Raw genomic sequence first — 12660 nt, 5'->3', positions numbered from 1 at the left:
ACATGACGAGCAAATGCAGCAGAACAATCATGTGGTTTCTTATTATCCTATTAATCCATTTGAAGCAGACACGAACAATAACAAAGCCTGGCCTTTTCTGGACAATGCCAGTATTAACATCACAAGCATCACTGCTACATTCATTTCTGAGTATGAACTCAATTTCTCCTTAAAAGTTAGATCTAGATAAAGTAAAAATAAAAATAAAATGTCTACAATGTGTGAAACTGTAAAGCACAAACCTACCCTGCTGACTTCTTTAGCTGATGTGTCACCTGTAAAGAGAAAATCACAATGTTAAAAGCATTCTGAAACAAACTTAGATTTCACTATAGGATCTTAGATTCTTACCTAGTGGATACACCATGAAGAATCAGGCAGTGTGGAAATTTTTTGCTGTGCCACATTATTTTTAACTAGTTAGCTAGTTCTGCCGGGTACGTAAAACAATAAAATAAAACAAAACTATGCAACCTTTTAAGGCCAAAAAACTTCTACAAACAAAGACTTTAATTTATATGGAATAAAATGCATCCTTAAAACATTTGACTTGTTTGGTCTGAGTCTGCTCATGAAGACTCTTCAACCTGTTCCACTATACATTCCCAATTACTACTTGTGGCCACAGTGGCAGTTTTTTGGCAAAGGTTGCAAACTGTTCTTTAAGTAATATTGGATAGTAAATAGGATTCATTATAATTATTTGAAGCAATTACATAAGGACACAAGTTGATGCTACTGTTGGTGAAAACTCTGCAGCACCAGCCAATGTTTCACTGAACAAAACACTTTCGGGTTAAATCACAGCTTCCACAGCTGCCTTACTATGCAAAGGCAAAGGTAATCATTGCTCTATACATATGCACAGTCTTTGTCTGCATTAAAAACCTGAAATGCAACTAGATGAGCAACACAGGAATCTGGCTGGAGCTGGGTGAATATTCCGCAGCGGATTAGTGCACTGATGGATTATGATGGCACAGCACTATAAAAAAAGCAAGCAAGCAAAACCAAATGTTGCCCCCACAACAGTAATCAGATAAAGAGTAACTCAGACATTCGCTTAAATGATGCTTCTTTAAAAACAATATTAAGAGAGGTATTCATCTAACTTGACAAGTGCAAAATTTTGTGGCTTTGAGTACAAATTCATGGTGTGATTTCAGGCTGTTGGAGAGACAGCAGACGTATGACTATTATCTTTGGACATAGATACTGAACTATGTGATAATAATGAAAGCCTCAGCCAATCATCACAGTTTTTGGGCTTACAGGCTGGGAGTGGGTCAGCGTGGGCTACTTGGGTTGAAAATAAAACCATTCACTTGGCTGAAGTCGTTCTTCATTACACATGGGTCAAGAGCACACGAGAACAGTAACTGCTCAGGCTGCTTTGATAATGTTGTGTGTTCAACGCATGCAAAATGAGCAGATTTCAGAAACATCTTTGGAAATGCTGACTTGAGCTGGTCCTCTTTTAAAATGAACCTCTTTGTACATGTGAGGAAAGAAATGACAGCCATCTACATTTTTTGTTGTTTTAAACATTCCTCCTGTATGCTATGAGTTTCCTAATTTAGCCATGAGAGCTATTTTAGAATGAATCCCTAGTCGAGCCTGACGTCAATCACAGGACAGAGCTGCACATGAAAGAGACAAAAATTCTTTGAGAAAGGAAAAATACAACTCTTCAGACAGAATCTTTTCTTTAAAATAACGAAGCTTATTAGGCCATGAACCTTTTTGAAGAACTTAGCGCAGTTGGTGGTTGTCACAAACACCATTTCCACTTATCATTATCGTTATTGTGAGGTGTTGCAGTGTCTCTAGACTCTACTGGAGGGATGAACACCATTCTTCCCAAAGATATTCCCTCATTTGGTGTTTTGATGATGGTGGTGGGGACACTGTCTAACATGTCACTCCAAAGTCTCCTATAGGTGTTCAGCTGGGTTGAGATCTGGTGACTCCGAAGGCTGTAGCATATGATTTATGCCATTTTCATACATTGACCCCCTCATGTCCTATGGATGAGGACATTGTAATTTTGCATATATTTGCCATTGGACAAATATTAGTCTTATTATTTTACTCATATCATTCAACATTGCATGAAAGCTTTCAGTTTCCTAAAGGGTTTAATTCCCTGTACCAGGCCTTGTGGGTCTCAGCAACATTCAGAGTTCCTCTTGGAGGAAATGATCTCAGAAATGGTCTTTGTGGCATTGCAGCTTCATTTCGCTGTAGCAAACCAACGCTGCTGGCATTTCATGTGCAGCGGTCTCAGTGTGTGCACAAAGCAGTGTCTACACACTGAAAAAAGTAAGGTGACCTGCAGAAACTTCCTGCGCCTGGGAAGCACAGAGATTTGAAATCTGCTGTGTTGAACCACTTGACTGGTTGGACCAGTTCCGCTAAGCATACAGGGCCATGCATACATTCAGCATGTGCAGATCCAGCATGGCTCTCATATTGCAGGATTTCCTAGCCATGATTTTGTTTCTTGTGGAAAAAAAGTGGGTGAGCAAACGTGTGTGCTGTTTCCTTTTGTAAAGCCTTTAACATCAAACTGGCTCTAAAATACACACTGACAATTTCGCTGACCCATTTTGCAAAAATAACATCTCTGTTTATTACTACAGTTCTATAAAAACTTTCACATATTTTGTTCATAGAATGTCAGATCACATGTTTATGCATACTTTTAGCAAATTTTAAAAATTAAGTTGTTTATTATGTATTTGGTTTCACAGAAAGTCTTGTTGTGGTACATGAACTGCTCTGATTGCTCATATAATGTGCATTTTGAACCATTGTAACAGTTAAGAAAGAGCAGCAGACAGCAGAAAAAACCTCTCATGGACAATCTTTGTAAAATCACAAGAAACACAGCAAAGGTAAAATAAAGCAATCCACATGATGTCACATAGGAGAAACTCTCTCCTGTCTCTGCATCTAAAATTTCTTCTACCCAGGCCTCCATTAATTGTTGGCTATTTCTGTGTATGTTCGTCACAGAATCATCAACTTTTCACCAGATTCAGCAAGAGGGAGTCAAATGAGCTCAATTGTTAATAAATCTGTCATCTGTTATCAAATTGCATGATGAATTACATTATTTTTACTGCAGAATGCTTTGTTCATCAGATAAAAAATATCAGTCTAAAGAAAGTACAGCAAACATAGACTGTAGGTCTATAGTATTTATTAAAATTCAACTGATAATTTAATCACAAGATGAGAACATCCACTGCTGCAGCTGGACAGCATGCTGCTCAGCGCTTGGTCTCTGTGTTTATTACACTGGTTCCCGAGGTGTGGAATGTCATCTGCTCCTTCTAGACTCACTGTCTTTGATCCAAAGCACTTTTAAGATTAAGTTAAACATTAAAAAGTTTGTTGTGGAGCATGTAGAAAAAGTTTCCATGAGAAAAACATTGTTTGTGTTTCTTCTGCCTACCCACATTAGAATTTCTACATCACAGTATTATCTGGTTCTTTCTTACAATCATATCACTCCACTCCGATCTGGGATCTGCTGTTAAATGTAATAAAGTCATACATTTCTGCAATAACTACTGCACAGAAAAAGATGTTTTAAGGTAATACCAAAAAGTGCTAAGTAAATAAAATAAAATCCATGATAATATAAATAATAAACTAAAAAAAAAGAGACAAATAATGACAATTCAGGATTCAAAAACTGCAGTCAAGTCATTTTGATTTGCTCCATAACCATGCAGTCTTACAGAGTACCCTTTCTGATGATGCAAACAGTTCACAAATATGCACAAAGACCTTTGGTCAACTGTTTGATTAGACATGGTGATAAATGATTTGAAGATTTTGATTTGATTTGATTTGATTTGATTCTTTCAAACATGTAAAGACAGTCAATATGTCAACACACATAATTTCACACATATCTACAAATGCATTATCAATTTACTTATACCTAGTACATGCTTGAACGGAGTAGGAAGAAGTTAGACTTATCCAGTCCTACACCATAACATCATCTTATCATCATTGGTTTGCAAGCAGTATCTCTACATAGAAAATTATGTTCTACACCACGCTAGTGATATACTAAAAAATATTACAGATTGTTAACATTCTTACATAATTACATACTTTGATAATTATCTTCTACATCACACAAGTAGAATTATTACATAGTGTTAACATTCTTACATAATTACATACTTTGATAATTATCTTCTACATCACACAAGTAGAAATATTACATAGTGTTAACATTCATACACCACACCCACAATGTTCCATCTAATTAATCATTAAACCTGTACCTTGCATATATCTTGATTGACACATACCTTTATATTTGTTTAAACTCATCAATTCTATTACTGTTTTTTATGTCTACACTTAAATTATTCCATATTTTTACCCCACTTATGGAAATACAAAATCTTCTTTTGGTTGTACGTATAGCATGAATTTTTAAATTTAACTGACCCCTTAAATTGTATCCCCCTCCCCTTTCATTAAATAGTTTTTGAATTCCACCAGGTAATAAATTGTTCCTGGCTTTATACATAAACGCTGCAGTCTTATATCCCACTAAATCAAAACATTTTAACAATTTAGACTGTATGAAAGCTCCATTGGTGTGATCCCTATATCCCATCTTATGCACAATTCTTATCGCTCTTTTTTGTAATATATACAATGGTTGAAGTGAGCTTGTGTATGTATTTCCCCAGTTTTCAACGCCATACCCCAAGTATGGTAAAATCAATGAAGAATACAAAATGCGTAGTGCTTTCCCGTCCAAAATATATCTAACCCTTGCCAATATCGATATGTTTTTTGCTATTTTGTGCTGAACATATCTGATATGAGATTTCCAGGAGAATTTGTCATCAACTATGACACCTCAAAATTTAATTTCATATACTCGTTCTATATTAGCTCCCCCAATTTTCACTTGCAGGTCGTTATCTAGTCTACGATTCCCAAATACCATAAATATAGTTTTATCCATATTCAGAGATAGAATGTTACTATCACACCATTTCTTTATCTTCTCAAGAACCACCCAGAAAACACCAACAGCCCTGGAACAAGGCCTTTCACTGAGGAAAAAAAAAAAACTCTCAGTCAGTTGCGTCTAATGTGCACGATACCTGATGGCCACTTTATTGATCTGCCGCCAAAGATATACAGTCTACCCAAGGATAGTCAGCTAGCAGTGACTCAGCGGTCAATATGTGCCAACCTAGTGGCCGTCTTGCATTGACCTGCTTCAAGGAGGATGTGTGGCTTCCTCTTCTTAGCCACACTCCATGCTCTCTTCACCTAAACACTATTACTCAACTGTTTTACTGTTTGTTTGTACACAGGTCTTTAAATACCATCACTTTCTGATTAGTGTAGCGTGCGTGCTCTGCTACACTCCTACATTCACCCTCAAAGGCCCTTGTCTGAATGGCTGACACAGAGCGAGAGGCAAACAGACTTGGAGTAAAAACAGCAGTAATCAGCGTGACAGCTCGCTCATTGCGCTGCATGTCTCTCTCAGGCTTGATCTTGACATCACGTCAGTAATATCACTTTAAATCCACTTCCTCTGTCAGACCACTGTGAGCAGACACTTAGGCACCACTCTGAAGCCTTTCTGTGTCTCTTCCTCTCGGTGGCTGTATCCACTGAAATGACAAGCTCTGTCAAAAATCTGCTTCATCACAAAGGCCGAACAGCCACTGGTTTGAGATGACGGATGGACTATGACTTGTTTTTTCCTTTAGTTTTAAAGAAGATGGGCTTTTACTGTATAGATTTATACCGATAAAAGTAGTTAATTTATTCTAAAGATGTATTGGATGAGATGAGATTGTTATGTTCTTTTTGAGTGTAGCAGCAGCAGAACTTGTGATCATGTGATTGTCACTGAGCTAGCCAGTGCTTCCTGGAAGCAGTCCCTGCAGCTCCTCCTGTTCTCACTTATCATGTGACGGGCATCACTGGATTACACAAATCAGTTTGTCTGTACACATGCATGCATGTGTGAGTGTATGTTTTTGCGCAAAGATTGCATTATAGCCTGTGGTTCCTTACACATTTGCACACTTGTTATTGCATTGATTCTGCTATGTGGTAATAATATAAAAGTGCCTGGTCATCAGAAGTGAATTTGAGTTTTTAGTGTTGTTTTCATTTCTTCTTCTTTTTTTTAATCACCACATTTCTTGACACAGTTGTATTTATGTATCAAGATAAGGCTTCAGATTTCAGTGCAGCTGCTGGTGTGTCATGGCAGTGGGTTTCAGAGCACATCAGCAGTTCGTTACTGAGCACAAGGAAACATTTCCCAGAGTCCCTGCTTATGTCATTTGACCATCGCACCTCTATTGACCATTGTCCCACTGGCAATGTTTACTTCACACCACACGCTGTCATGGGGTAATTAATAAATCCCAAACCCTCTGTTGCTTCCATCCAGGGGCCCTTTGTAACACACATGCTCACAAAGTGTATATGTAACAACTGAGCCTGTTAGTCGGGCTGTGCAAAATGTTTTAGCTCTGACATTTTTGCTTTGACATGTAAAGTTGTTGATGAAAGCTGGATAAAGTCTTCAGTGTGGTAAGGCTATTACTGGTCTGTTGTTTTTACTATACTTTGAAAAATGCCCAGTGCAATTTTTTGTGCTTTTTTTAATGAATAACTGCTTAAACTAATTTTGTTTCTTCTTTGTGAAGAAGCAGATACAGTATCATCTGTCAAAATTAGATCATATCTGAACTAGGCCTGCAACTAAAACATTTTTTTTACTGCTGATTAATCTGGTCATTATTTTTCAATTAATCTTTTAATTAATAAAAACCTAGTGGAAAATAACTATTACATTTTTCCAGAGCCCACAGCTGCAGTCAAATTCCCTTTTTAATTATATAACACAGAGGAAAGAAGCACTCTCTCACATTTGAGAGGCTGCAAAGAGAAGATATTTGCATTTTGTTGTTGATGAATAACTTTGGTGATAAATACCAGAAATGTCTGTCAATAAATTGACTTTTCAGTTCAGTGACAATACCAAGAAAATCTATCAGTGTAAGAAAGTGGAATATCCCTGATTAGAAATGGAGAACTTTGTTGAAGATAGGAGTCTCTGGCCTTTCTGAGCTGGAACCAGAAGGCAAGAGAGAAATGCTAAGCAGCTGATACTGTTTTCTCAGATGAGTTTGGATGACAGTCGCAAGCAGACAAAGACGTGTTTGTGTAGCAGAATGACATACCCTGTCACTGTGATAAGAGAGCTGTCTCACCTGCAGTGCTTTCTAGCGTGAGGGAGAAGGAGGCCCCCTAAGCAGTGGTCAGTGGACATCGCTTCACTTGCTAGTAACGTTATAGTTTGGGTTTTCTAGTGTAGTCTGACGGTATACACCATACATATAAACATGTGTTTAAAAGTAAAAATCTGAGTCCTTGCTCAAAAGTATCTTCTGGATGCTGGAAAATGTTTTTCTCAAAATCAATGATAATTGTCCTAAATTTACAACACATGCCTGACTTATTAGTTATGATTAAGTCTCACTGAGATCTGCATCTCTATTTAAAGACAATTTTACCACTTTGGGTATACAATGACCTGGATGACTGAGAATCTCTATTTAATTAAACGCTGAGGTATCCAGGTGGGGAACTTTTCAAGCATTTCAACATGGTAGAAGCTGCAGTGTGTCCCTGATATTCTCTCTGTAATTACATGATGAAATATTTTGACTAGATTAAAGTGTGATTTACTCTTACATCAGTTAAGTAACTGTGCTGTATCGTTCCTGGTCCACCACTGTGTTTCCTCATCCAACAAAATGACACAGATAACCATTTAACCAGAGCTTTACACGTTTCAAGGGCTCAGTAATAACATTTGCATTACTGCTGACCACATTATAAAGCATGTCAAAGCACTTTAGAAAGTTTGTCTTTCTTCCACACAGTCAGTGGTTAGCGTGCATTTCTAGACGACATGAAAGCTTTGAAATGTGAAACTTTACTTGAAACATGTAATCCATCATAATGAGCATCAAGTCACATGCTTTTCATTTTTGTCAGTGTTAAGTTGTGGCTGTGCAGCAATGCAGGGGAGACATTTTGATTCATTCAGCACTTCTAGGTTTCTGTGCAGTGATAGCTTTGACTTTGAGCTACCTGATCCAAGCAAGGCTCAAGTCCATGCAAGTTAATTTTGTACTATACTAAACTACTGTAAATGGAAACCAGTGGCTGACTAAAAAGGGAAAACTCAAACTTAAAATCTTAGATGCTAAAACATGTTTTGAATAGCAGTCAGCACTCTTGTTAAGTATATGTATTCTGTAGTAAACAAAATGGTTGACATAGTTCTTAAAATTAGTGAGTCATTAGAATGCATGGGAATAAACTGACCTTTGCACTGAGGGAATTTAGTGTTAAGACTTGTATGAACATGGTAACCTGATGAAAAAAACAAAAACATAAGGCTAAAATCTTTTGCCTTTCTCCTTTGCTATAAAGTTTTATGAATCATTGTCCTGCTTTGCACATGTTTCATTATTTAACCTGAACTACATGGGTGAACTTAGTTATTGTTACTTGGCGCCAGCAAGAACGAATAGGACCTAAACACACATGCTCATATGTATATATACCGTATACATGAAACTGTTTCAAACACAGGCCCAGGCTTTGAGAAATCGACACCTCTATGTGGAGGCAACAGCAGCTCCAAAATGTGACAAATTCATCCTCTATCCACCAGTTTCCCCCTTCAATGCAACACACCCACACCCTAAGCCAGCACAAGCCTCCACCACCACCGCCAATACCCCTCCCCTGGGCCCCCTTCAGCCGGCTGCATGTCTCTGGAGGTCGCCTTTGACGTCAGCAGCTCGACCGGGCAGAATGCCAGCCCTGTGGGCCCTTGATGGATGCGGTTGGTCTGAGAAACAGTCCACTGTGTGTAGAGCGCACAGACTCTACTCAGCCTGCTCAAACACATCTAATGACCCGTAAACACCCGACAGGCCCGTTCCCTCTCCCCTTCTTCTGTCTATCACACACACTGATGATTAAAGGAGGCACATGTGAATATGAATGATTTGTACTGCAAATGGCCAGGATAATAAACACATCCCACAGAGGCGCACTCTGCCGCTGCTCTGGTTATTCCTTGGTGTTTAAGAGAAAAGGTTTCAGTATTTCAGCACAATAAAAGCAAACTGACATGACTGCAGATATTCAGGGCAGCCTGTATTTGTGGTTGACGAGCTGGGAACTCATATGGGATTATATGAGCTAAAAAGTACAAACATTTAACCAAAGCAAAATAATACAGAAATTACAGCTCGGCTTCTGAAATCCGCTGATCCAATCATTAAGTTACAGTGATCCAGAGAGCTGCAGCATGTGTGTGTGTGTTTCCATGTTTGTCTCAGTGTGTATGTGGGACTGGGTATACCTGCAGGCCTGCTGTTGGTCTTCTTCTTCAGCCATCTGTCCACTGTCTCTGCACTCACACTCTCCAACACAAAGTCATCCAGCATCTGTGGGTGCAGTGAGAGGTAGGCCTTCACTTTCTCATCTGTCAAGCCTGAAAAACACATAAACAAAACTTGTTTTGGTTCGTGTACTACACAGCTTTTTTGTGACTAAGCTAAGTGTAAAAATAATGCTGGGGGATACTGTCACTGAAATATTAGAAAAGTGTGGAAGAGAGGAGCGTAAGAAAGCACATATCACGCTGGCCCACAGTGGTTTTGATAGTCACCCAAACAAAAGCACAGGCTAGAACCAGCCGAAGGTCATCTCTCTTTCACTTTAATTTGAAGTGAGCACAGCAGCAGTGCCTAGATTTTTGCTAAAGCGCTCAGATAGCTAGCTCAGTTATGTTTACTGTAAAGCTGTATCCCGAGGGATAGGAGCCCCCAGCAGAGGCAGCAGGATAAAGGAGGACTCGATTGTGCCTAATAGGCAATTAGGTTCTTGAGAGCTGGCTAAGTGCTGCTGTTTACTGTCTTTGTTGTCAGGGAAAAAAAGCCATTTGCCAGACCATCATTGAGGGAACGTTGTTCTTAATACACCTGCTGCCGTCTGAATGGCCGTCATGACCATCATGTTTAGGACACTCACGCAAAAAGGAGTGTGTGTCTAAGTTCAGCTGCAAGACTTCATGTCATCTGGAAACCGTAAATTCAATGCTGACATAAAATGCAACCAAAAAAATGAACCCTACAGCGGTGCTAAATTTATATTTAAAGGCAGACAGTGGACCTGTAATTTTGTATGTATGACTGTATAACTGTAGCATAGAAATAAGGCTGTTGTTCAGAAAACCTTGATTGTTTTTATACCACGTTCTCATGAAATGTCTGGTTATCAGCAGCATCTGTGTAGACTCCCTTCAAGTATGAATCACAGGAGTACATGCAGCTGGAAGGCATGTGTTCTCCCTTCAGATACACACACACACATGCAGCATGAAAATATCACTAAGTGTGGTGTCTGTCTGAAATCCTGTATAGTAACAGGGGAATGAATTGCTATAGACACTTATGGAAAACAAAACAGGACATGAAGGGTGAACAGATGACAAAATAAAACCAGATGCAAGATGTAGAAGCATCCACTTCAGCTGCAGGTAACTGCAGGCAAATAAGGCAAATAGAGGAGGGGGTAAATCTGGGGGGTGGAGGACACCGCAGTGTGACACTGTCCAGACATGAGACACGGCTCTTCACGAGACTCCTGGCCAGCTCTGACGCACATCGACAGAACCCAACTTAATAAATCAGAGAAAGTTGGGGTGGGGGGTGAAGACAGCTGCAGGGGACGTAGCGAGAGAAATAAAATGGGGGAACGGCAAAAGACCCATACAACTTTGTCCTATTTAAAACACAAAGAAGGCATTGTGATCACAGACACCACAAAAAATAAATAAATAAAATAAAAACAAGGATTCTGTATGCATTTATGAATACAAGTTTTGTATTGTCAGGCTCTGAAAATTATTTAGCTATAATACATTATGTGTGCCCATGAACAAAACTTGTGAAAACATATTTCCATAGTGGGAAAAAACAAAACTGTGGTGTTAAGAATTTTGCAGTGGGAATAAAAATGGTAATAAAACAAGTGGGAATACATTCCAGTGTATCTGTCAGCTAATCAATATCTGCCTACTTAGAGGAAAAGGCTGTCTGCATTTTTACAGTATGTACTTTTTGTTACTGTAAACAAACGAGAAAAAAAGATCACAACCAACAGTGTGTTAGTCTATACGTCTGTCTGATTTTCCATGGAAGTCTCTTTCATGGACTTAGAGCTGTCAGCTAAGCCACGCTTTCAGTAAAAAAAATGTTTAAAACATTTCCTAAAACAGCCGAGCACTGCAGTTTTATTAAATGTTACTGCATTTGCTGGGGACTATTCTCAGCTTTGAATTACAAATGTGTAAAAACAGTGTTTCTGGGGTCGACTCAAAACAAACTGCAGTTCGTAATGAAGGAACATGTCACCCAGTGTGGCTCAGTGTGAGACGAATTTATTAGTATTTGGACAACAACGGGGCTTCGTGGCACAGAGGAATAAGCTTCAGATGGGTGGCAGATTAAAGGAAAATCCTGACTAAATGAGTGGAAATAAATAAATGCAGGGGCCACTGTTTTAATCTGCTAATTATTTTCTTGATCATTTTGGTTTATCTTTAATCTTTTAACCAACAAATCCAAAGATATTTTGTTTGTTATCATGTACAACAAAGAAAATGATCAATTCTTCACATTAAATAAGGTGTGCAGTGTACTGATCAAAAAGGTAAATGCTGTCAATTTCAGTTAAAGCTCTCTGGGAAAAGGAGCCAGAGGAACAACTGGTTTGACCCTAGAGAGCACTATGATGTTGCACGACAGTGAATGATGGTATTTATTTCCACATGATCCTTTTATTTTCTGCCGACCTTACAGGCTTTCCCTCTGATTCTTCCTGAAGTCTTTAAAGCTGCAGCTCAACCTAATGTGACCGCAGTGACACTCAGAGCTGTGGGATATGCGTCAGTGTCCCGGGCCTTCGACTATGACGGCTAATCAAAGGTGCAGTCAGATCTGTTCCACATGCTGTGGTCCAGCATGGTTAACCCCGCCGGGAACCGCATGCGATCCCTCAGTCTGGAGAGAGAGACTGCTGTGGTTTTTTTCTTTTAATTCTGTCAAACCTCTGAATTTTTCCTTCCCACTGGGGAACAACACTGCTGAAGACAACGGCATTGTCAAGACAAATACAAAAATGTTTTTCATTTGACTCTAATGATAGAGAAACATATTGGACACGTCAAACAAAAAGTTTTTAAAAAGTCTGAATCCTCATCAGCATCCTCATCAATACACTCTTTTTAGATTTGTTGCATTTTAAAATGTTCAAAATCTTCACCAGTCCATGAAATGTATGCCCCGTGACTGATAAAATATATGACATTAGATTGTTAATACTGACGCTCTGATGCATAAGTGGCACGTTGCTGTAGATACAAGGAGCTTACCTACTTTAAATACAGTTATGTAGTTTAGTCAGTTGGTTCTCAACCTAGGTCAGGCTCCTCCACAAGATACACAAGATACCTTTAAATCTGTGGGGTTCATGAGGCGTTTAACAGAGCAG

General features: G+C 38.9%; 1 protein-coding gene across 5 annotated transcripts in view; it reads right to left on the bottom strand.

The window, feature by feature from the left end:
- Positions 1 to 12660, bottom strand: part of pde10a (phosphodiesterase 10A) — a 48180-nt gene that overhangs the window by 14281 nt on the left and 21239 nt on the right. For all 5 annotated transcript variants that reach the window (XM_020599934.1, XM_020599925.1, XM_020599915.1 and 2 more), the window contains 2 exons: positions 9467 to 9598; positions 247 to 275 (listed from right to left, as the gene is read on the bottom strand). In XM_020599934.1, the coding sequence (XP_020455590.1) occupies positions 247 to 275; positions 9467 to 9598 (161 nt within the window). The remainder of the gene's footprint in view (positions 1 to 246; positions 276 to 9466; positions 9599 to 12660) is intronic.

The sequence above is a fragment of the Monopterus albus genome, unplaced genomic scaffold (genome assembly GCF_001952655.1).
Source record: "Monopterus albus unplaced genomic scaffold, M_albus_1.0 scaffold3.1, whole genome shotgun sequence".
NCBI lineage: Eukaryota > Metazoa > Chordata > Actinopteri > Synbranchiformes > Synbranchidae > Monopterus > Monopterus albus.
Note: the sequence above shows the minus strand (reverse complement) of the source record. Positions and strands in the feature narration are given on the sequence as shown.